Source organism: Paramisgurnus dabryanus, chromosome 18 (assembly GCF_030506205.2).
Source record: "Paramisgurnus dabryanus chromosome 18, PD_genome_1.1, whole genome shotgun sequence".
Lineage (NCBI taxonomy): Eukaryota > Metazoa > Chordata > Actinopteri > Cypriniformes > Cobitidae > Paramisgurnus > Paramisgurnus dabryanus.
The window spans coordinates 18,643,172-18,670,464 of NC_133354.1; the positions used below are offsets into that span (position 1 = coordinate 18,643,172).

Below are 27,293 nucleotides of genomic sequence, written 5' to 3' on the forward strand. Positions count from 1 at the left end.
AGACCACTTCTCTCTCTGAGTCTGACAATACTGTTAAATATAAAAGGACGTGCATGTAATTAACCGCCACTGTTTGATGAGTCTCCTCTAATTCTCTTGAGGATTTATTACATAAATACTTAAAGAAATAATAATTACACTCTGACTCATAATTATCTATATGCATTTTTTATTAATATTTGAAAAGCCCTTTTGGTTTGATATGTAAGTCACTCGTTCAACTGCGAATCCCTGGAGTAATGACGAAGACTTTAGGTGTGAGAAAACCAATTGTTCGCTTTAATATTGTCCTTTGCTAGCGTCAAATCCAATTTGCCCTATCAACTTTCAATATGAATGATTTTTCTCATCCTGACGTCCAGTGACTGCCGCCTATCTCTCTCCTTTTGAAGCTCTGAAATATTTCATCTTAATTCTAAGTGCACTCGCCGGATTCTGCCCACCGTCACGCCGGCGTTTCCTCCTTGCGGAGCTGCCGCGCCGCCTCCTGCCGACTCCACGGTGGGTGCCCTGAGACTGCATTAAGTGAAAAGCCAGGCGTGAGCTGGCACTGTCTCTCTCTCTCTTCGCTGGCTGTTCAATTAGAGGGAGAAGCAGGCCAAGGATATTTCTGTATGAAGTCATGCAGATTTGGCCTTGGGTTTGACGCTCGCCGCCATATGACAGACTGTGACTTCTCCGAATGGCGCAGACATCGCTGAGTGGCCCTAATTAATCTACATTTGTCACCTAGAACAGTTCCTATGGCAAATTGCTCTCCCGTGATCTAACACATGCCCGTGTTTTCATCAAATTAGCGGAGGAATATGGTACATATGTAGACAAATGGTATGTCGCGATAATTACAGCTGCATACTTCAGCTATTTCGGTCTCCCGCTGTGTGTCCATAAAGCTAGGTGCGATTTTGTAGGGAAATATGTGATCCAGTGCTGGCAAAATGAGTCTGAAAGTTTCAAAAATGATTTATTGATATTTTGACATTCTATATTAAAAAGACATGTATGATTTGTTCGAATCTGACAATAAAAAAATAACAGAGCTAAACGCATTTTAAATTGATTAAGTCAGCAAAGTCAATTTTGAGGAAGTTTTTCAAGATTTTTGAAGGTTCAAAAGCAATATAGCAGCATCCATACCTTAAAGGAAAACACCAGCGTTTTTCAAAATTTTACTATGTTCTTACCTCAACTTGATGAATTAATACATGCCTATCTTTTTTCAATCTGTGCACTTTATCTATGTACAGCTCGTTGTGAATGTGTTAGGATTTAGCCTAGCCCCATTCATTCCTTAGGATCCAAACAGGGATGAATATAGAAGCCACCAAACACTTCCATGTTTTCGCTATTTAAAGACTCTTACACGAGTAGTTACACGAGTAAGTATGGTGGCACAAAATAAAACGTGGTGATTTTTAAGGGGATAAAAATGAGAACTATATTGTATGTCAGAGGAGCAGTTAGTTTGCATCACTTCGACCTTGGCACGGTAACATCATCACTCCTGACTACTCCCCCTCTCGCTCAAACTTCCGCCAATATTACTGCACCTTTCTTTTTTAAGTTATTGGTAAAACCAATAGATTTGGTACACACAAAGTCAAAAACAATTTTTTTCTGTCTTTTATTGTTTGATTGACATTGAGACAGACAGCTTTAAGATCTACTGTAATGCAAGGATCTAATATAATATTACACAACAGATCCTCAAAAGTTAACCAAACATAATGTCACTTAAGACATAACAGATTATACACACATGAATTCTTGTCAAAACAGATTTTTTTAAACTGTGAATCTGTGTATGTGTGTATATATATTGGGGTCACACGCTAATACATCTGCGTGCACAGTTCAGATGTGTCCGTCAGCGCGAGGAAGATTATTTTCAAGTTTTGTCGCTCTTAATAACTTTTAACATCAATCAGGTACCGAATTTATCTCTCTCTTAGGGAAACTCCACTTTTTTTTAAATCGGCCTAGAAATTCGTCGGTCTTAGTACACAATGTAACTACAGAAGAGTCAAGTTTTAAATAGGAAAAATTTTTAACTCTTCAAAAATCAAAACTAAAAAATTTTTTGCGTGATGCTAATGGTCTAATCAGATTCAATGGATTGTGCTAAGCTATGCTAAAAGTGGTACCGCCAGACCCAGAGATGGGCTGAATGGATTCCAAAATGGTCAAAATCAAATGTTTAACTCTAGGGGAGCTGGAAAATGAGCCTATTTTCAAAAAAAAGTGAAGTGTCCCTTTAACATCAAACAAGTCCTGTACTATATTTTCTAATTTCAGCATGTTTTAAAACCGAAATCAAATTGTCAAGACGTGTATGTGGTTGGACAAGCATCTTTGTATTGGATTAAGCATTTAGGACGGTTGTACATCTCTAAGAAAACGTACGAATAAAGATCATTTTAGATATTTAAGGACTATTTAGAGCATTAGGATCGCAGATGAGCAGTGATGGGGAAAGTAACTTTTAAAAGTAATGCATTACAATATTAAGTTACTCCCAAAAAAGCAACTAATTGCATTACTTAGTTACTTTCCATGGAAGGTAATGCTTGCGTTACTTTTTAGTTACTTTTGCATTACTTTTTCTTGGCTTAGGCTTGATCTCTTTCAGGCCTTGCAGGTGTTTTTATGACTGAAAAGTTCTGAAATTAGAAAATTGCATCACAAAACTGTCGAGTTCTGGCCTGCCATATATATATATATATATATATATGTATATATATATATATATATACATATATATATATATATATATATATATTACACATACATACTAATATACTAATAATTTTTTAAAAAACCTTAATTTCAACCAAAATCAACGTTTATTTCTTTGGCTGTAGCTCAAAATTAGACTGTGAGCATTCCTACTCGTTTTGCCAGCACGGGTCACATATACAAATGAAAAGCTTGGATATGACTTACTGGTGCATTATATTGGGTTTTCCATAATAACTGTGCTAAAATATTAAAGATGTCTCATGGAGATTATGTTGACACAAATTTCTGGATTATTACTTTAGCAGGTAGCGAGATAAGTCTGACAGAATTGTCTGTATCTTTAAACATTATATTTGTGTATTTTAAGTTATTATAAAAAAGATTTTTCATTTTGCTCTACTTCATCATCAAAGTGCAATATAAAAGCAAAAAGAAACCGCTCTACTGGTGCAAGCCTGCCTGATATCAAGATACAAAAAATGTGCCAGCCTGAGTTTACAGTCTTGTGGGGGTTTTTTTAGGAGATATTGATCCTTTATTTACAGTGATCATGAAAATAAATGGTTTCTTTTGAACAACAGTACAGAAGTAAACATGCACACCCTCTGAACCTGATTTAATGAGATCTGCATCCAGACGCATCTCATTAGCTATAAACTTTCAAGCCATTTTTAAGGGCTAATGCGCTCTAATACCAGCTGCCAACACATCCTCAATATTTAGAAACAGCAACATTACCACGTTATTGTATTACCCAACTGTCCTAAAGGTATTAACTTTCTACTTTATCAGGTTGTTCCCAATTGCTAATATTTCAGTAGTCAGGCTGTAGTTTAAGTGCAGTGAAAGCGATAAGAAAAAAACACACCAAATGATTAGAAAACAGGCAGTCCGGATCAGATAATGGTTAATAATTTCCAACTCCAGAGCCCTTAGATTTTCTTAAAACTAAACATTTAACCTTGAGTGCATTATCCACTAAGGCATTTTGATATTTCCACTATGTGAAAAGCTTGAAAGAACATCATCTTGCTTACCTTCGCTGCAGTATTTCCCTTTATAGCCTGTATTAGTGCAATCGCAAAGCACCTCACTTTCGCGAATGGAGCAACGTCCTCCATTGCTGCAGGGGTTTTGCTTGCTACAGAGATATTCCAGATCGTCTTTCACCCCCTGGCTATCCAGGAGCACAGGAGTAGTCTCCCCTAACTTCAGGTTGGCGATCAAGCCTCGGAAAGGCGGCTCGTATTTGACGGTGCTGGACGTGAGGGCCGACAGGCGGACATCTGGTGGGATCCCACCAACGTATAAATCGCTGGCTACCATCATCTCTCTACGCTTGGATTTCACTTCCGCCACTTTGGCCTCTCCGTCCATCACCAGCATGGTCTCGCGGTAGTTCCTCGTGAGCAGCACACGATGCCAACGCTCATCGTTGATGTGCGTCTCCATGTGCAACGAGGCCGGCTCGCCGCAGTGGATGGCGAATCGCAACTGCAAGCGACCATTGTTGACCAGCAGCTCCAGGAAATCGCAGTTACCTCCGTCGTCCATGTACAACACTACAGCCTTGCTGATGTTGGTCTTCATGGTGAAGCTCAGCTCTCCAGTGGCACCTGCTTCCCAAGGTCTGTAGCGGACCCATTGACCCGGCAGGCCGTCAAACTCCAGGGCCACGGACAGCGAGACGGCCACTATCAGGCCCAGCAACAACCTCGCGCCGCACCTCCACATCCACGTCATCATCTTCCAAGCGTGCACCTAATCCTTCTTTTCTTATGTTTAGTTTCTCTTAATCCACTGATAAGGAGAGATTTATTCCCAGTCCAGAGTATTAATTTATCTGGCCTTTTCAAAAAAAGCGTTGCTGAAGTAGTAAGGTCTCAGTTTTCTAAAACCCCCTAGTATTTAAGTTTCTTTTCATTTGATTCTCCATCTTGATTCTCCTCCGAACATCTCCGTTGAGGAATACTTCTGTAATCCGAGAAAAAGAACCTCACGCGGTACGTAGCGCTTCGAAATCTATAACTGGCCTAAAAATCTAGTTGACTCAACATGTTAAAAGACCGATTTATGCATCTCACCCTCTGGTGGAAGTAGGATTACTGCTGCAGTTGTATTTTGTGGATAGTAGGTCAAATGCATAATTTTCTTTTCACCAGAAAACCTCCATTCCTCCGGAGAGGTGCGTCTGCATTCCACTGAGCAGGGGATGAGTCGCACAGATCCAGTTGGTGCTGTCAGAAATCCTTCATTGAAGAGGGATCTGAAAGTCAAAAAAGACAGCATGTTCATCTATGACCACAAACCCAATGCTCACTGATCTCTATTCATTTTACCAAAACACTTAATGATCGTACTTTGATGTAAGTTATGACCTTTAAATGTACTTTTCCATTGCAGGACCAGTTTGATCAAAAAAATAAAATGTGGGCGTGTAATTCCCCAAGCTTGGATTCTTTGAGGATAATGAAAGCAATCTTTAATGCACTTTGCACTGTAGCAGACTGGACTGCTTGACAGATTTCCTCATTCGCTTTGCAAAATTGCTGATCAGTTCACAGATGAATATTCACAAACCGGCTCTCGCAGCTAGTGTTTTAAACAGCTCCAGGCCCCCTAAAGCTTTCTCAGTCAATCAACACCTATCTTCACCCATACAGCGACTGAGCATATTAGTGCTCTACTGACAGCATGCGTCAACACAACCTACTACAGAGAAAGTGACACGTATAAAGACAAAATCTGAGCATGGGGGGAGGTTAGGTGATGAGCGTAAAAGATGTTTATTAATGAGGAATATGCAGCACCATGGTCTCATCATATTGCTTTTATGAGTCAGTAAGAGCAAAGGAAAATAATAGCTGAGAACATTGCAGCTCTGGAGCTCTCCCGTCTCCTCAACAACAATAAATATGGGTGCTCGCATGGTGGACGTGATATAGAAACAATAAGCACTCTGAAAGCATAGAAAAATTAATTTGATCGCACTAAGCGCAAGCTTAATTTCTCATTTGCTTCTAATTAATTACCGTGATCGTGCACAAGAGGACTTCGCAAAAGACCTTGAAAATAAAAACAGCTTGAGTGCCTTGCGAAACCTGGACGGAAGAGTGGGAAATCCATGAGCAAAAACGGGTCTTTGGGGTCGTCTTCTTTAAATGGAGGAGAAAAAAATTGATTTAATTGAAAATAACTACTTAAAAGGCTAACAACGGCACAAAAGCGGTTAAAACTCTTTCAAAAGGTCTGGTTAAAGATTTCACTCTCTCATGTTTGTCAAAGGATTAGTGACTAAATTTCATAATGGCAGTTCTATACAGCACGTGGCACTGTGCAATAAAGCCAATGTGCTCAGATGGAGGACGGGAGGGGAGAGAGGAAATATTCATAATTGGAATGAAAAGTAGTTCAATTTAGATCAAATTGGCTCCTGTAACACTCAATCCTTTGCCGTTCCAAATATATCGGCCATGTAATTCCGTTTTTAACGTGGCAGACAGACTGCTCTGCACGAGGAAAGATCATTTTGTACCGCTGCATGCATTGCTCTGAGATGACAGTGCCTTTATTGTCTAAGTAACAAAAACCACTGTGGGCGACATAAATGTAGTATCTCTCGAATCCACATCATCTCATGTTATATCAGCACACGCCAACGTGTCTTGGGTGTGTGGCATTCTCATTTGTAAGTAAATAGATGTGGTCTCGGTTAATGCATGTGTGCTTTCAGTGAGCTTGGAAAACCGGTTGGGAATCCAAATAGAAACCGCTCCTCTCGTTCTCGCTGTGCGGTCATTGTCATTAAGGTCATTATCTGCCCTTGAGCGTGATGCATGACTATAACACAGCGCATAACAATGAAGAGAGGAGGACAGGGAGCCCTGACAAGCCATTTGGTGTGTTTCAGCACTACCGTAACAGTTGGCAAACCCTCCCAGAACTGCTGTTTACTCCCTAGCACTGTTTTACTGTAAATTTAAAGCGTTTGGTGCTTACTGATCAAAGCTCAGTTCCCAGGTCAACACGCTTTCTGAGCTACCAACCAAATAGAATTAGCCATGCTTTCTGCTCCTACACTGGACGGTAATGGACAGCATAAGGATGCACTGAGGGCACTTTAGGGAGCGAGCCCGTGGTGCGAATGTACAATTAGCACATACGCAACAAAACGCCCCCTGAATGCATGAGCATCTTTTGTCAAGCTTGTATTTAAAGCTCACACTTGAATTACTGCATTCATATTCAATTAACCATTGCCGTTCTGCCTCACATAATTTACTTCCTCTTGATGTTTCTTTTAATTAGCCAAATCAAATCTACATGATTAAAAACAGAGTCCTCCTCCGCCACCTACACACATGAAATGGCAGTTCTGGAAAAATCTGCCCACCTTGGTTGCTGCTAAACACTGAGGGATGTGGTAAGCAGGAACTTCGCATGGTTAGCAAATGAAAAAATCTCTTGACCACTAGAGGATGGACACCCGAACCGAGCCCGACGGGAGATGACGGTACCCGACGGGCCGGGTTCGGACAAATATTTAGAAATTATGTTCGGGTTCCCCCTAAAGATCCAGAAAGGACTCGAACACTCAGAATTGAAATTTAAAACAGCTTATTATAATTATGTAGGTAGCCAGTGGGCCTGTTTAAAGCGATAGTTCATTTTAAAATGAAATGCGTGCGTTTACATCACCTTCTTATTCTTCTAATGTTTAATAGTGGGTTGCGAAACAACTTCATAGGTTCTTACCGCCACCTACTGTTTCGTGTGCACAGCATGAGGGCAAATATACACTATACTGGGCTCCCGATACAGTAGGTGGTGGTATGCACCTATGAAGTTGTTTTGCAACCCGGTATTAAACATTGGATGAATAAGAAGGTTTATGTGAACATGCGTATTGCTGTGGTGATAGTGTTGTATTAGAGGTAAAAATTATATAAATACTGTTCGGTTTCTCGCACAAACCGATCGTTTCGTGTCTTAGGACATCGACGTGTCGTCACGAGCCACATGGTTTCATTTGGATTTGTCTGTGTATATTTTTTTCTCTATTGGATTTTGTTACCATCCACTTCCATTATACAACTGAAACGGTTGGAGTCAAAAATCTACATTTGTGTTGAGAAACAACAGGCTTTATGCCCAGCTGCACTACTTCCTGAACTTCAGCCAGGAAACCTCCTTGTTTCCTGGCTGCCATTATTGGACAAACTGATTAATCCAGGTGTGTCTGATTATTGTTGTTGTGACTACTGAGGTCAGGCTCACCTGGATTAATCAGTTTGTCCAATAATGGCAGACAGGGAACAAGGAGCTGGCTGAAGATCAGGAAGTAGTGCATAAAGCCTATTGTCACTTACATCTTGGATGGCCTGGGGGTAAGCTGATAAACATAAAAATGTCATTTTAAGATAAACTATCGCCACCCATCTTCATGTGTGTGGAAATGTGTCTATGTTGGTGTGACAATGCGATTTTTAACTGTGTTGGGCTCGGGTCGGGCTCGTACATAAACATCTTAATGCCTGTGGGGTTAGGGTTGGGTTCGGTTCGGTTACTGCCCTGCCGGACACGGGCCGGGCTCGGACAGAAAAATGCGGCCCGATCCGCACTCTATTGACCACATATCTTTTCATGTTGGTGATAAGTTAACTTGTCTATTTGTGAGGTTATATAAATAGTATATTCATATATACATGCATGCATAAGTACATGAGCAAACGTGTTGGGTAGAGAATCTGTAAATTATTAATAAATGCGAAATAGAATAATAAAAAGGTTTTTATTGAGTACTGCCCTATTTTTTTTCACATAACACATGTTTACATACAGTCTAAGACATAACCTTGCATTGTTACCTGTCTGGTCAACAACTTTTATGTTTTGTGATTGAGTCCCTTGTTGATCATGAGCCATTAAACTGCCCACTGGCGTTGTAACTGAGTTAAATTAACAAATGTAATTATTATTGTGTCTTGTGGACTGCATGTGAAATAGCTCATTTAAGGCAGTATAATAGCTAATAGCACTACTTATTTTTTCACAAACTGCAAGGGATATGTAAACATCATATATATTTATATGTAGGAGAGAGCTGGGCACAAACTAACACTTTATGGCTTTGGCTCTATCATTCAATAAATATTTTAGTTAGATTAATCAATTTTTTGCACAATCAACAAACACATATATTATTTCTGCTATAAATCAACACTTAAGGTTTGTTTGTGGGACCTACCGTTATTGTACAATTACACCGAAAGTGACAGAAGTGCAAACATTACAACTTACCCCATAGATGGGGTTTATTGTAACAAACAGAGGGTTTGTTGTAACACCTGCTAGAAAATTTTGTGTCTATATATACAAAAGGTGGATATTGTTTATATATATCTGTCTATAAAAGATAGATATCAACACATTCATTCATCCATGATCCTTCATCTAACCATCCTTGTATTATGCATCGATGAACACAAAAAGATTTTTTGAAAGGGCTGCACAATTAAGACAATCATAACTGTCTGTTATTTCTACTGATATTGTGTTAACAGCCATCATTTTGATGAATAGTATTTACATTGTTTTCATTTCATTATCATTGTATACCTAAGGCTTCATTGTAACAATGGGGCGGTTTCCCAGATAGGGATTAGACTAGTCCTAGACTAAAACATTTTTAAGAGCTGTCCAAACTGAAAACAACTTGCACTGACATATCTTAAAATACACCAGTGCCATTTGTTTTGCCTCAAAATGCACACAGGTAATGTTTTTAGTAAGGCATGTTTGTTAAAACAAAGTTATATTTCCTAATTAAACTAAGGCCTAGTCCTGGCTTAAGATAATCCATGTCCGGGAAACCGCCCCAATGTGTTACAACTAACCCTGCTGTGTAAATTTTTTAAATCCCAGCTATCAGTTACTAGGAGTTGCTGACATGTTGCTGAAAGTGATTAAAATAATATAAAGTTGAATTTGGTGACTTACACACCCAAATCAGAAATAAAAAAAAACATAAGATGAATAAATCTACTTTCATGTCTCCAAAACACTCTTTGTTCAATATCTTCAAATCAAAACACATCTTTCACAAATTCTCAGGAGATCATCTTCTGACAGTTAGAAAAAAAGACCAAAAGCACCAAAAGCTTGGCTATGTATAATATATATATAAGTAGCCATGTTACAATTAACCCCATGCGCTAGTTTGTGCCCCACTCAACACTATATACACCTATATTAACATGCTAAAAGTACGTGCTTTAGCTTTAAATCCCTGTGCAACAAAACCCTAATTTTGAGATCAAACGGTCTACTAAATTAATCTCTTTAAAAGTGCAACCATAGACGGCCGTTTTTGGTCATTGCATCACATCTATGTTTGCAGGTGCCTGCCACAAGCACTGTTTTTTAAAGAAAATAACACATCTTAAGATTCCTTATTCGGTTTCATTCTGTTCTTATCTGTTCTGTTTCTTAACATTAAAACACTGCTTAGGAAACACAACTGATCATTTACATGCATTTACCAGATGTGGTTTTAAAGCTACCACATCTTTGTAAATAACTCAGTTTTGCATTAACACTTAAAAAAAAAATATCTAGCACATCCCTAGTAATCTATGAGATCAGTTAATTGAGATGAGATATGCAATTGCCCACAAGGGAGACATCAGTCCACTAATAAGACAGAAAGGCTGCTGTCCTTTCAGCACCACAGACAGAAGCCAGCAAACATCAGCACCACGGACAGCGCACTGAGCCACCATCACTCAGAGCTCCAGGCTTGGACGTAAGATCAGTAGAGCAGCATAGGATGCAGCTGAAATCCTATTTAAACAGAACCGTGTGAGGTTCAGAGGAAAAAACCTATGAGCTTAAAGTCCCAGATGATTGGACTTACTCCACCTGTCTGTGATGGAAGAAGGGTTCAAAGCAAGAGCAGGCACAGGCTAGCAAACTCTTTAACATGGTTTCTGTAATCTAACACCCACCGGACCATTACACCAACTCATCTTTGTGGATACGTGCTTTTTTACAGTGAAGTCTCGTTCAAGGTGGTAGGTACAGTGCGGGAGTGTTTGTTTTCTAATCTCTCAAAGAATAACGGCTTGCTAATTGTGTGGAGCATTCAGGGTCTTATTAAAGCTCAGCGCTTTCCTTCATTTTAGTGGTGCGTATTAAAAAAACACTTTAAATATCAGTAGTTTTCATCAACCTTCAAAGCAGGGAACAAGTGTTTACCATTTGTGCAGCAGAAAGCGTGTCTGTTAAAGCTAAACAGGAGAATGCAAAAAGATATACTTAAGCTTATTTACACTCTCAGGAGGCTCTTGACAGCCGAACGTGAATACAATCACCGGGACTTGAGGATTGACAAGGGACAATTATGGACGAATATGATCTTCATAAGAATTCATAAATAAGCTCAGCCTAATGTTGTTGGAGGAAAGAGCCTTTGCGTGAATACGGAGGGAAGCTGGTGAATCCATTGAGTGCAGCAGGAGATGTTACGCTCCATTAAAAACATGTGTATGTGTAAATGTGGGATGGATGGGAGGAGGAAAGAGGATGGGTGAAAGGAGGGGGTGGATGGTGACAAGGTGCCACAGCCTAGCACTGAAGTCGCTGGAGGCACAACTACTGTAATACATAGGATAAAACACACAAATTTAATTGCTAATGCATCCTCTAATTAAAAAATAACAAACGTGCATACAATGTGAAGCTACTGAGAATAGATATGATGTTTTGGGGTTCACAAATGTGAATGACAAAATCATCAGGAAGAATCTTGCAGAATGTGGAGGAGGGAACGAACAGAGGTGGAGTCATTTCGATTGACGCGTGCCTCGGCTCTAGCGACAGCTGCGGAGTCCACTCAGTGACAAATTGTCAAGCACATAATCGCAGGGTAAAACACACAAGATCTAATTACCGCACATTGTCTAAGTTTCCCCTTCATTCGATCTTGCAGGTGCCAGAAATAATTGCCATGTCGGAAAAGCAAAGAGTAGGCAAAGGCAAATGGAGAAAACTGCGCTTTCCAGTCTTTAGCTCGGCTGCGGGTAATGGAAGATGCAGCACGTAGAGCACGAAGAGGCAACTGTTGTCTTAAAAACCCCTCCGGTAAGAAACTATTGAGCTGTGAGGGTACCACAAGTATGCATGCGTTTGTGCTTTTCTGGCATATTGCGGAGTAGGCAAAAAAGCAGCCTGGAATATCTGCTGTGTCATTGCGTTATCTGATTTGCCATTCTGTCTGTTTTTCCAGCATGCCTCTGTGGTTTGGGAGTTTAGTGACAGCATGAAGTGGGGCGGATGACCATGCGGAGCTCTTTTTGGCACGATGTTGTACGATGGACGTTGGGAGGGGTCTGAATCTTAGCAGCGGGGATGTGAATGGATTTAAGGAGAATGGAGGACACTGTCTTAGCTGAGTGGATGGAGAAGCCCTGGAGACCCTGGTTTGATGTAGCGCTGTAAAGAGCACTGGGAGGGTGAAGAAGTCAGGGCGCTGCAGATACAGCATGTACGCCTGCAGTCCTGCAGGATCGACTCATTTGTTTGCTATCAATACTAGAGTCCAAAGGGAAGCAGAAACCATGGGAGGACATAAATAAAGATGCATTTGTGTCACATCTTAAAGATGATTTGACACAGTGCTGAGTATTAGACTCTTTAACATTTCACATTCACATTGCAAGTCCTGGGGAAAACCACCCGAAAATGTGTTGACATTAAATGTTACTGTTTGACACTTAACAAATGTTTTACAAAAGTTGCAAAGTCTCGTATCACCAGATTTCAGCACCACTGCGCATACAAGTATATAAATATATCAGCCATTCCAAGTGAATGTTTATCAAAACAAAAAATATATGTGTTTAATTTAACTGTCTATGAAATCAAGCTAGGATACTTAAAAACTGGGTGTGTATAACTGAGGTTATAAATCGGAATATTGTGTGCTCACTTCACATTGGGACATTGTTCACTTGTTTTTGTTTTTTTTTGACGTTACTGCTTTAGCACGTTGTGATAATTCACAGCTGTTATTCATCAATAACCTACTTAATTATTAAAAACTTGTTAAAGTATATCATGACAAACACTTTCAATATTATCTTACATATCCACACATAAATTTGGAAGAATATTACATTTCAATTTTAAGTAGATTTTAACACATAACAAACTTTTTTCTTTTTTTGTTTGCGCGTTTTTAGTTGGAAAGCTTCAGAAAAGGTCACGTGATTTCCAGAAAGGGAATATAGGGACCATAAATGCTCAATGGGTTTTGTATTTTAGGAATCTAACATTCCAATGCATTGCAATTAAGAAAGCCCTTAAAGGAAAACACCACCATTTTTCTATATTTTACTATGTTCTTACCACAACTTAGAGGAATTAATACATACCTATCTTTATTCAATGCGGGCACTTCATCTTTGTACAGCGTGTATGAATGTGTTAGCATTTAGCCTAGCCCCATTCATTCATTAGGATGCAAAAAGGGATGAATTTAGAAGCCACCAAACACTTCCATGTTTTCCCTATTTAAAAACTGTTACATGAGTAGTTACACGAGTAAGAATGGTTGCACAAAATAAAAAGCACTTAGTTTGCAGCACTTCGACTTCGATTATGTTACTGTGCCAGAAGTCGAAGTGCTTCAAACTAAGTGCTCTTCCGCCATACAATATAATTCTAATTTTTTATCCGCTTAAAAAATCACCACGTTTTATTTTGTGTTTAAATTTATCCCTGTTTGGATCCTAAGGAATGGATTGGGCTAGGCTAAATGCTAACACATTCACGAAACGAAAAAAATCACCATGTATTATTTTGTGTTTAAATACATCCCTGTTTGGATCCTAAGGAATGAATGGGGCTAGGCTAAATGCTAACACATTCACGAAACGAAAAAATCACCACGTATTATTTTGTGTTTAAATTCATCCCTGTTTGGATCCTAAGGAATGAATGGGGCTAGGCTAAATGCTAACACATTTACAACACACTATGCAAAGATTAAGTGCACGCATTGAAAAAAGATAGGTATGTATTAATTAGTCTAAGTTGAGGTAAGAACATAGTAAAATATTGAAAAACTGTGGTGTTTTCCTTTAAAATGGTCACTACCTAATCAGTGTCCTGACTACTGAGCAAGGGATCTGATTGTGTTTTAGTTTTAGCATATACATGCATTTATTGTTATTTATTCTCCAGGAAAAACAATCAATATAATATTAATGACTCATCTTGCACTAAACAGATTTATGTCCAAATCCTTTTTCGAATAAGAATGTTCCTCCCTCATTACCACCTGCAGCTAACTAGTAACAAATCATGTTTCATGGTTGTGACATAACTAATGCCTACCAGGCAGATATTTAAGAAAAGCGTTTCAGTTTTTCACATAAGTTTCATTAGAAAAACATGTCAACACAATATATAAAAATGCTCATCAAGTGAATTAATGGAGTCTTTAACAAACCAGCAAGACATCGCAACAGTAGGGATCCGAAAGGAAAATATATTTTTTTAACGATAATGTAAAAAACATTTTAAGACAGAGTTTGTGATAACTCATAGCTGGTTGCTTTGATTCATGACTTTAAATTCTTCAGTGATTATTTTTTTCTGTATACCTATGAAGACAAATAAACACAGATAAACTAGGTGGCCACTGTTTGCGCTCCTTTGCAATGCAACACAGCTAAATTCCCCAGTGAATCATTTAATGGACAAGAATAAACCTCTCGATTTCTAATTCAATCTATATATATCCGCAACACGCCGTGATGGATGGCAGGTGTGAACTAGGGAACCCGCAAACAGAATCAAATGTAAAGGAAATCAATACGGTGAGAATCAACAACACCGAACGAGGGGTGACAGTCTTTAGTTAAGCTCTTATAGGGCCACAACCGATGCTTTTCTCTCAGCCCACGCAATTTGACAACAAAGTCGTCGCCTAACTTGCTCTGCTCGTCGCCGGCATTTTACGCTAACCAGCTGTGACAACTATGACACAAGCAGTCACATTAGGGTACCGCTTCAGTTGGATCCTGTGCAATTTACCTTCTTCTATGGATGCAGAAGTGACACAAGCAACATTATTTCCCCACGCACACAAAGCCATGTGTGTATTCATGAAGAAAACACATAGGAACTATGTGCCCACACCCATGTTACTGCAATTAATAACATCTATCTGACAAAAGACCAAAAGAGTAATCACGGGCGATGTGCTTCAGCTTACATCAGTGAAAAAATACATGACGCGCATTACATTTAGTATCTTAAATAAATCTGACTAGTTGAATTGCTTGAGCTACATTAAACCCCCTCCTGATACCCCCACCCCATGAGCCACTAGGTCCTACTGAAGGTCTGTGCACCATGACCGCTTTAAATGGCCAAGAAATGCCCAAGAGGCCTGACACGCATGACTTACATGTAAAGCAACCAATCACGCTTCGCTTTATGCCACGTCATGTTTAGGAGCAGGGAAATGTCAATGTATGTGCAATCAGTAAATTTCATTCACAAGCGTCTCCAAAGTTTATAACAACAATGGCAAACATGTTAAAATATATCCTGTATAATTCAACCAATAAGATGAAGACTTCAAAGCTGCTGAAGTATTCCATTTAAGTGTGTCGTATGCATCAACGTTTAGGCAACGGTCAGTGAGTGTGGCATCTAAGGATAAGATTAACTGGGTCCTAAAAATCCTCTGCCCAGTTTGGAGCAATGCACCTCTGGCCGTACCCAGGATTCTCTCTCTTTCTCTCTCTCTCTCTCTGGACTCAGTGGATAATGCCTGAAGCAGTGGTGTATAAAAGAGTCAAGCAGGGCCAGAATGAGCCCAGGAGAGTAATTGTACGATCTCTAGACACAAATGTGCTGATACAGGCTATTCAGAAACCAGACAGATGCTGACATACATACTGAAATGAGCACGGAAAAAGTGATGGAGGAAGTTACAGAGACACGCAATGCAGGACTAGAAATCCACAATGCACAACCAAAAACTAAGATCAGGCATGGTTTGAAACAGGGGTGTACATTTTCAGAAATATTAAAATCATACTGAGGCCATTTGGATTAACCACCAATAACTTTAACACATGCAAAATGCATATGGAGGACTCCAAATACCAGTGGTTCTTAAACTGGGGATTAAGCCAGGGGGTCCCATGTTTATGCCATTTTATAAAATACATTCATTTATTATAAATTCTGTGTGATTACACCTCAGAAAAATAAGGCTACTAACCAACAATACTACATTGTATCATTTCATATGTTTCGTTTAATTCAATTTTAGGTTTACAATGTTTATGTCATAAATTTTCTTTGGGGGGGCACGAAATGATGCATTATAAACAGGGCCGCACACCGAAAAGGTGTGTTATAAAATCTTATACGAGTGATCTCCAACATGGGGCCCGCGAGTCTGTGAGTTGCCCATCAAAGCACATTTTAATAGCCTTAATTTTAATATTTATTAAGTCAAATAAAACAAAAACAAAAATAAAAAAGTTTTGAGTAGACTATATCAACAAAGTAGCCCTCCAGATTGTTTCATCCGTTGTGGTAGCCCCTGCTTACAGAAAGGTTGGAGACCCCTGCTTTATACATATGGTATGTATTACTAAATATTTTTTATATCACTTCGATAGAACTGTCTGTGACCATATCTGTGAAATCCAGGCCAAAATCTCATAATCTAATTAAAGGTGGCATAGAATGATTGAACGGGGTATTTATCCTCGTTCTGTGATGTGACATGTAGACAAAAATGTTTTTGTTTGGATCTGTAATGCCTTAGAAGCTTCCTAAAACCCTCTCTCAGATAGCTCTATTAGGGTGGGGGATTTTAAACAAGTGGTTTTGCATCTATTTGGCTCCCCCTACTGGCTTAACTTGCAATCTCATTACTGATTGGCTGACTTTGTTGCCACTCAAAAAATGTAGCCAATTATTTTAAAGTGGAGGGGCAGTTAGATGCCTGTGATGTCATAAGCATCAGTTTTTCAGATTGGGCCGCTTTCTGGCTGACATTTCTAAAAGAGAAATTTCTATGAGACTGAGATGTTTAGCATGTCTAGCACTTTTTGTATGTTTGTGAATGCGGGTAGACTACCATTATTCAGCAAATACAAGGTAAAAATGGTTTTTCATTCTCTGTCCCCTTTAAGAGATATGGAGCATCAACTTTGTTTTTATTTATTGATTTCACATTGATTTCACATGACCTTACTCAATCAATATTAAAGATATCAAGGTTATATTGTCACAGAATGTTCTTTAATTGGCCTTTATGTAGGATGATTTCATGTAGAAAACCGTAAATCATAAATAACTTCACAGACAAAATCACATTTTATTAAACACCTAAAGAATTGGTATTTGTCCTCCTGAAAAGACTGCTAAATTTTAATTCATTTTATCTGTTTATGCATACTATAAATTTAATTTAAGTTCCTTTTCAGAAGTGGTTCTATTAAAAAATACAGAGACAGAAGGATTTTCATTATGTTTGGTTCTGATTAATGCTTTCAGAAAGCGAGTTCCTTCGCCGATGCAGAACGTCACACTGACAGGTTTTCTGTTAGTAAATTATAGTGGCACATCAAAAAAATTATGATTTGGGCTGTGAGATTACAGTCTGAATTAAATGTGATGAGCGAGAAAGACTCTGCATGAAAAATAATACCAAAACAATAAACAGATGACATCTTTCTATTGACTTTCTATTGTTCTTGCTGGCGGCACGCTATACAGAAAACATACAGCAAAACCAGCATTGTCCGGTTTGCGGAGAAATTACTCTATTTGGCTATTTAAATTAATTAATCAACAAAACCTCACATTAAACACAAAATAAACTCCAAATAATGCACATGCATTCAAAAGGTTTTTAAATTGGCTTTTTAATACATAATACAAAAACAATGCATTCCAAATAAAATACATCTTTTATGTAAGGAATAATTGACGACGGGCCATTGAATTATAAGAAAATAATGCACACCCAAGGTGCAATGCCGTCACCCCGCGGGTGTGCATTAATTTCAAATAATTCAAAGGACCGGAGTCAATTATTCCTCTTATACCACGGTTACCACAAACATTGCTCTGGTGCCTATTTTTAAAACATTTGACAAGTTAGGTGTGCGGTTATCAGAAATTAATGCATACCCGCGGAACATTTCACAGCCAATCAGAATACAGCATTCAACAGACCCGTGGTATAATAAAATGTATTACACGGCTTGATTCTAATTGGCCAGTTGCGACATTTGCAGGTTGGTTATTTCCAGATACCAACTGCTCAAAACGAATAACACACGGTAATCGGGATGCTGCAAATCATCTTGACAGGTACAGTTTAATATTACACAAAATTAAATATAAATGTATTTTAATAACATATGACATTATATTTACAAATAATTAAACCAAATAGTGCGGGGGTCTTCAACGTTTTTTTGGAGCAAGGACCCCTTAGATGAGAAAGGCATGGAGCAGGGACCCCCTGATACTAAATGTGTAAAAAGTAAGCAGTAAGATAAAGAGGGGCTACTTCATCATATTAGGCACAACACAAAGTGGAGTAGAGTACAACTATTGACCAATCAGAATCAAAAACTGGAACTAACTTCTTTCATAAATAAAAAAACAAACCATATTGTCACACAGCCATACTATGTTAAGACAGAACATTAGCACTCTTATGCATGCTTTTGTTGTACATGCATCATTTTCTGTGTATTATTTTTACTGTTAAAGTATATTTAATTTAATTATTATTTTAAGGTGTTTGCACTGTATACACTTTCATTTTACTGTGAGATGAACAAATACACATTTACCTGAATCTGAGCTTTCAATTTATGATGATGACTAATCTTGAATGGTCAAAGACTGTCTATTCTTGTGGGGATAGAGGTTGTGCAGAAGACATCATTGCTGACGTACAATAATATTTTATTTTGCAGCAGATCATTTTATTAAGTAGGGTGCTTTGCAAACGCGTCTGTTTGCTTTTCTGTGTGTTGCTGCAGGTGAAGAACACACTTCTACTTTATAAATCTGAGGTCCGAATTTTAGAGCTGGGTAAAAAATTGCCTGTGATTCTCATGCGTGTCTCACCAGTAAAGCCGGTTCGGTGATTAGTAGTAAATCGCCATCACCTGCTTTCAGATGGAGCAGCATTTACTACACAAAGCCGTATTTCACAGAGAAGCTAGAAAAATCACACAAAATTACCAAGGCATAGATGAATAATAAAAGCTCTGAGGAAACAAACTTGTTTGAGGCTCACAATATGTACATGGTAATGACATATTTTGAGCCTCAAACACATTTGTTTCCTCATTTTTATATAAACCTTGTGCACGCAAAAGACTGCTGAAAAACAAGCCAATCTCAACATAACACTAACTGTGACGTCACAAGCGAGATGTACGCCCCCAAAATTAAATTACACATTAAATTAATTACAATGTTGTTGCAATGCTAAAAACAAAGTTGTGACTGCTGAGTTAGGGCTACAGGCTAATTAATGCTATGCTAGTGCTTAGGCTTAAGTTCTACTATACAGTTAAGTTTTGCAGGTCCATACTCTGACTCTGATACAGACTAGGGGTGTCACCATTCTCCAAATCCTCGATTCGGTTACATTTTCGATCCTAAGGTCACGATTCAATTCGATTCTCGATTTTTTAAAAATTTTAAAGACAAAAAATGCTATGCCATTATTATTTATTATTATTATTTTATAGTTTCACATTAACATTGACAATGCATGCTTTTCCTCGCACGGGGGTTTGTGGGCTTTACTACGCGAGAGAGCTTGTAGAGAGAGGACTCCTTGCACCCACATAGACTTGCGCGCGTCTTGGACTCCTAGCATCTGAAATAAATCCAGCGCGTCATTAGCAGCTGCGCTTCTCTTTGTCTCATGTGCACGTGCTATCGCATCTGTCCGAATTCTAAACATAAGTAAAGTAGTAATCCTTACGTATTTGTTCAGTTTTATGCGTTTCATGCGAGCTGAAGCAAACTATCCCTTTTGTTTAAAACATAACCCGGTGCCTCTTGGCGCCTCTCATACTCTCGTGCACTTGCAGAGAGCTGCGCTCTGTCAAAAGTCAGATCACTAGGTAGTAATACTGTTTATAATATGCATTTCAAGGAGTTGTAGCAATACATCCCTTGTGTTTAAAATATAAATCGCGTTCTGCTGAACTAATGTTTTTAAAGGCATCTCAGAGAGTTTTCCCCACTTGGCAAGCCGACCGGACGTGACATGGGGGCATCGCTGATCCCATTTTTTAATTCGAAGTTTCGAGGTCATGACTTAATTTCGATTGATTTCGATTTAAAATTGAAATCGTGACACCCTTAATACAGACTCAAACATATGAGGTCTATTAATGTGAGCTACTGACATGAGCCTCAGAGCAGAGAAATCAGAGCAGAGCTCAACATTATTATTCATGACCCTTCCGAATAGGGCAAAAATAGACCATTTCATTCAAAGGACAAATCCTAGGGTTGTAAATGGACATGTAAAAATGTTTTTGGATATTTTTTGCACTTCATAAAGTTATATACATTCTATGTAAATATCAAAGAACAATTGAACATATTATTTTAATAATTACTTATGAGGTAAATAGTCATGTAATAAGCGGGATAATGTACAGGCAGCCGGTTGTTATCGCAAAATAAGCCCCTTCACAGTGAACTGCCTTTACATTATCCTTTACGTAACAACTGTAGTACTCCACTACCAAAACAACTTTCCTTTGCACTGACCAACTACCAAAATGAGCTGAAAACAAAGTTAAAATTGTAAAAATACAATATGGTGACTTAATTGTACAGGTATTGTTTGCAGAGAGGTTGATATACAAAACACAAATGCACACAAACATTGTGAATAGATAGCGCACACACACACACACACACATTCAGTGCATAAAGTCAGAGTAGATGACAGTGACTAATGGCCATAGATGGGATGGGCCAGAGCTTTCGGGAGCAATGCCATGCGTGATTAATCAAAACACTGCATATGTAAGGAAATGTATATAGCCAGAGCACATGGTGATCTATAGAGATTTATGTCATGCCCCTTGAGTTCAGGGAGCTGAGTTAATGTCAAAAAAAATAATAATAGCATTTTGACAAGAAAAACTCCATTGGGAAAACAAAAAAATCTGATTTGTGCAGAAACAAATCACCTTCAAAGATGTAACGACTGTTTGAGAGTCCATCAGAAACTGCATTTAAATTAGACGTTTAAAAATGACGAAGAAACATCTAGCGTGAGTCGCCAAACAAGGATTAAGGCGTGTCTCAAATCCAATTGGATTACGGCAACAAGAATAAAATTGAAAGTAGGGAAAGAAAATAATGCCGCAACCTCTATCCAGTATCCAATTGTTCTACTAATAGAAAATGAGAGAGGGCTAGGAGCATGGACGAAAACCTAATCTTACTAATAAGAAACTTTAGAGGCGCGTCAGTGAATTTAAAAAAAGAGAGAGAGAAAATAAGCAAGGTGTTCTATTCATCGAGGGTAGGAGCATGAAATTAATAGTACAATAGCCTGAATAAAAACTAACTTCCATAAAACAGTTCAGCAGAAGCAAACAAAAAGACAGGCCTGACGAAGAAAACAATGGGGGGGGGTGAGATGGGACGATGCAGGTAAGGAAAGACAGCAGCCAAAGCTTTAATTTATTCAGCCCAGCATTATGGTACATCCCAACCACCCAGTGTGAATAGGACAGACACTCTAGGATAATTCAGTTTATCAAAGTCAGCTAGCATCTCAGAGCTGCTCGTCGAGAAAGAGAACCATTACTGGAGTGGGCTTAAAGGCAGGCTGCTGCCGGGGCTTTTCCTCTAAGTGGTTTGTTGTCATTACTGTTGAATTACAGATTCAAATTGCAAGGGAAGATGAGGAAGAGGCACAAACCCAAAATGTGGGCTGCGGTTGGAGATTCATGAAATTCATATTTTTATGGTGGATTTTACGCAAGTCATAAATAATTGGAGTCCACCTGGCATCTATCGCAGGTCTTTCCAGGCAAACATTCGCATGATGCATTTTTTTGTTTAAAACCAGTTAGTCAAAGCAGAACTGAATAGGACAGAACACATGATAATACAAAACAACACAACACACCGCAGTAAAAACGCAATGCTCATGACACAAGAAGCTAAAACGTTGCGGTGGCCAAAGGTGTCCGTCTGCATGTGTAAATCAGTCCCTCCAGAAAAACTTATTTATCCGATCACATGATTTAATGCATAATCAGCCAAAGTCCGCATATTTATGTGGGTGACGCATTTTTCTCAAATACGCCGCACTTTCGCAGCATAAATTTCAGATTTCCGTGCGCAAAATATGCAGGGTTTGCTTGATTTCATAACCCCGCATTTTCGTTGCAAAACCCGCATATCTTAGCAGAAAGTTTAAAAATGTTGCATTTACAAGCGCAACCATGTCCCCTGTTGCCATGGGAACGTTATGAAGTGATGTGATTATGTGACGTGAACATCATTGAAAAGCTGCAAACAGTTTTTGCAAGTTCCTGCAATTTTTGCAAGTTCACGCAATTTCATCGCATAAAATTGCATAAATATCCCGCGTATTCCATCGCATTGTTTAAAAAAAAGGTGCCGCAAGATCAATGATTTTTGCCCCAAACAATTACAAAAAAACTATTTTTCTGGAAGGACTGGTAAATACTAAAGAAACAATGATATGAAATTTTACCCATAGCCAATTATTCAGACTGATAAGTTGCCAAAACCGATAGTTTGGTGGGTACATTAACTTTCATTAAACATTATGACCGTCATTATAAAACAGTAAACTGGTGATGTTTCTTTACATTTTCCACACACAGAGCTCAAATTCATTGCATTTTCCTGTTCTCTTTTGATTGAAAGGATATATCGGTCATGGCTATCGGCTGTTTTAAACTATTGTATATCGTTATAGTATATCGGGCTGCACGATTTGGGAAATTTTTCCCATTGCGGTTATTGATGCTAATATTGCGATGTGCGGTTGCAGTTATAATAAATGGTTTCATGAGTCAACTTGATGGGTTTTAAGGAAAATGCTAAAATGTGTATTTGTAAAACTAGAAATTTTTTGTATTGCCACGTGATGTAGCAACTTTAATTTTGCAAATCTTGCACAATACCTCTCTCTGCTCAGTGTCAGTAATCCTAAATCCAAAATACCGCCATACAACAGATGTAGAGTTTTTAGCTACCAGATCACTGTCAATCTCCTCTGCCTCCATCTTCACTCTGGTTTCTCCACGCTGCGCACACACAAGTGACGACGCACACCACACTCGTGCATGCCACACGTGCACTGCCTTTTTTGTTTGTTTTTCTATCTTTTTTTAAACAACAAGGAAAATCATCAAACTGTTATCAGAAAGTTTGTGTTAACAAGTCCACACATTTATTTATTTAATATAATTGCAACATTTTGCTGTCATATAATCGCACACGCTGACATCGCGATTGCAATTGCGATGCGATTAATTGTGCAGCACTAGTTATAGTGATAAAATTGCTATCGAATGATAACAAATATTGGCTGATGTATCGGTGCATCTCTAGTAAATACACAAAAATAACAATCAACAAAAAATACAGGGATCATCCTGACCTATCCCCATAAAAATCCGCTATATTACCATCAGCTTCACCACGGTATGTCAAACTGAAGTTGTTATTTTGTGTTTCTATCAATAATTCAAAGGGTGCTACATGACTTTCTACTTAATACAGCGTCAAACGTACAAGACGTTGTGGTTTAGATGGACAACACCTTATGTCAAAACTCCTGGGGAAGCGCATTCAGAAGGTGCATTAGGGGATCCGCACAAAGTCTTTTAAGTGAATCGCCTGTCGCTTTGCATGAGTGTCTGAACTGAAGCATTTCACCTTGAAGTTGGTTCCTGGTCAGTGGTTTCACGGTGGCCTTACGTCAGTGGGCGGCTTGTTTATTTGGGATATCTGCACTAATTGGTGGATAACGGCTGCACATTTCACATTAAGAAATCGCTGATGCGTCCACTCGGGGGTCACTTCGGTGGCATGCGAAAATGTTCGGTCAACGTCGACAAGCGCCGCAAATGACCTCCGCTGGGGGAAAGGTGGGGAGAGGAGGGGTGACCGGAGTGGACAGAGAAACAAACTGCCACGTCTATTTTGTGCTTCCAGGCTTAGGATGAAATCACTGTGTGGCTGGAAGCCAGAAAACCCAGCCTGGTGGAGAGAAGACTGACCCAAAGCTCATAAATTATTCTGAGCCTGGCCATGACCACCTGTGCAGGGTAGACGAAGGACACAGAGCTAGCCTTCGAAATGACCTGATGATGCGGCTCCTGCACTACAGGACGCAGTCTGAACCCTTTCCGTAAGTTCCTACACACGACGACCTTGTGGGGGACGACGGATGGGGGTGACATCAGAATTGGTTTCTTAAATTAAAAGAGCAGAATGGCTCCAGTTGTCCCGCTGACATCTCGAAGGGGTGGGCTAGCCTGGCCGTCTGACAAGAGAGGCACACCAGCCAAAACACTAAACAGAGTAGATTACATTATGGCTATCTGTGATTAAAGAATGCTGATCTTCAATTCAATGTATGCTAGAATAAATCCTTGATAATACGCACAAATATCCCAAAAGTTTTGCTATTGTGCCTTGTTAATGTGTAATTTCAAGATGACTTTGATGCTAGAATTGTCTCTTGAGCTCGAAAATACAACATTAGAATACAAAACATTGCTGGAATATTTTATGAACACAGCCTTCAGTCGAAATTTATGAGGATGTGTTGCACAGCAGACCGAACAAATAGCGGGTATTTCATAAAATGGTACTGAGAAAAATCTCCTGAACAATATTCAATGCTGTGTTTACACACCCCATTATTCTGCATTCGATGCACAGTATAATATTATGAATCCCTTTTGGCAGGGGTGTAATGAGGTATAATTGCTTCAAAGTCTTACTTTGGGAATTTCTTCTTAAATGTAAAAAATAATTAGTAAAGTACTTTGAATTGGAATTTGTACCTGACTGAACCTTTTTAAAATGTCATTTAGACATTCAAAATTTAAGCCACATTTTCCACAGGTCATATAACCGAAAGCTGATGTGTAATTTTCTGCGTCATCAAAAGGACTGCAAAACAAGTTTCATAACGCTGCTTTCTGTCCCTTCAACTTCACTACAAAGCCACCATGCTTACAATCTTCAGGAACTCAAGCTACAAAGAGCCAGCATCCTGTCAATTCATGTCAATTATAAGAGAAAATAACTTCAGCTGTCCTTCCTATGATAACAAGAAATGAATGATGTTTAAAGCATCACACAACTGAAGCCAAATATCACATTACTCTTTATGGTAACAGCCCTAGGCCACAGAGGAATACAACATACGCATTTTTATCAGGGGGTACACATTTTTATCACAGGGATCAAATCCATGACCTTTGCATTGCTAACGCATTGCTTTACCTGTTGAGTTGCAGAAAAACATCTACTTTTAGTAAGGGGGGGAGGGGGTTAATGCCATTTCATGGATTCTGACTTATTAACCCAGTTAAAGAGTTGTAATCCTCATGCTTAACAAATGCAAAGTGTCAAAAAAGCAGCTGAGCGTGTAACAGAGTATTCCTGGGCCAAACTCAAGCCTCATCTTTCCTACAAGTTAAAAAAAAATTGAACATGGGTACCAGTGTTGTTTTTGGCCGCCCTTTTAGTTTTAGTCTTAGTCTTTTGGACAAAAATGCTTTTTAGTTTTAGTCACATTTTAGTCACTTATAAACTTAAAAGTTTTAGTCAAGTTTAAAGTAGTTGAAAACGCAAAAAGGTTTTAGTCAAGTTTAAAGCAACACTATGTAGTTTTTTTACCTTTAAATAATGTCTCTAAAATTATTTCAGTTATAGAACAACTTTTAACTGGACAAATTGTACTGTTGCTGCAACCTGAGCAGCCTCCTAGCTGCTACAAGCACACTCTGAAAGTGGTGGTGGAGGGTAGAGCACACAGCCCCGCCCCTCCCCCTGCCTGGAGAAGAGTGTCTGATACCAGGCACTGTTGTGCTTTTCAACCACATGGGGGAGCTGTAAGTCATTTTTACATGGAAACTACATAGTGTTGCTTTAAGTCAATTTTAGTAAAAAAAGTAGTCTTTAACAAATTAATTTAGGTTCAAAAGTGTGGTGTATTTAATACTATTAAAATGTGCATTATGGTTGTCCCTGAGGGCTTGCCGTTGTTTAAATCGGTGTGCCTTCTGCACATGTCTTAACAAAAAAGTTGAGCCTGATATACCCTCATGTTGAGTTTGTGTGTTACGCTGAGACCTCCCTTATAAAGTTGAGAAACGCGTGCCTTGCCTTGTTATTTAAATACACCAAAAAAGTATTGGAAATGGGCTTAGGTTTGACAAGTAGATACATGTAAAACCTTAAGCTTACCATGAAATGTTTCACAAGCCGATTGTCGAGTAAAATTGAATGTACATGATATGTAAACAGCGTGATTTGTTAGTTACCTTTAAAAAAATATTTGTGGCCACATTAACCGTCGTCTCCCAATATGCATTCCGTTTTTCTTTCTGATGGATTATATAAAAAATATGTCCATAAATCATCTCGTCGTTTCCAATTATTGGCGTCACCGACACGGTCCTTCGCACTCGCCACAGCCGCAGGTGTGTTGTTGTTGTGTGAAATCTGGTGCGCGTGTGCATGGCGGCAGCCGAGTGGTGGGCGTGAGTGAGACTGTGTTGACCCAAAACAAGAATAGGAAGAATAGGAAAATGTTTTTTAGCTAAAAACAGCCAGATTTCACGCAAAATAGGCAGGAATGACATGCATTGTGAACGTCAGACTTTTTTGTCTCGTCAACGAAACTCGAAAGCGTCTCGTCATGTTTTCGTCACCTTAGAGCCATTTTTAGCTAGTCATCGTCGCGTTAGTGTCATAAAAAAGGTGCGTTAACGAAATAATTTATGAATGACGAAAACAACACTGATGTCTACCAGTTATGTATCAGTGACCCCATATTCCTTTTATAGGCACTTCCCCCGGAAAAGCACGCCCAAGCATCAATTAAAGTGAGAGCGAGAATGACGATGATTCTCATTAGCAATGTTCTTTTGAGAAGAAATCAGGGGTATCACTTCATGCGACAGCTTTGTTTTATATCAAGAATCAACAATTGCACGAAAGAAGAATGTTTTTGGATGTAGAGAGAAGAAAGTTTGTTCAGCTTTCCAAGTAAGCCAGCATTATGAAAATAATGGATATAGTTTGTTTATCCGGGGGAAGCAGTGTAGTTTTGCATGTGTGTTTGTTTAATGCTAGATTTTGTTGAAATGGGGCAGTGTCAACCGGGTCATAAATCGCAGGCGGTAAGTAAAACTGCATCAAATGTCTGTGCTTTGTTCGGCGCGTAAGTGCAT

At 38.9% G+C, this 27,293-nt stretch overlaps 1 protein-coding gene across 9 annotated transcripts in view; it reads right to left on the reverse strand.

Annotated features, from left to right (window-relative positions):
* nrxn2a (neurexin 2a) overlaps positions 1-27,293 on the reverse strand; it is a 467,328-nt gene that overhangs the window by 397,512 nt on the left and 42,523 nt on the right. For all 9 annotated transcript variants that reach the window (XM_065287129.2, XM_065287128.1, XM_065287126.2 and 6 more), the window contains exon 2: positions 3,777-5,005. In XM_065287129.2, coding sequence (XP_065143201.1) covers positions 3,777-4,485 — 709 coding nt within the window. In that variant the 5' untranslated portion in view covers positions 4,486-5,005. The remainder of the gene's footprint in view (positions 1-3,776; positions 5,006-27,293) is intronic.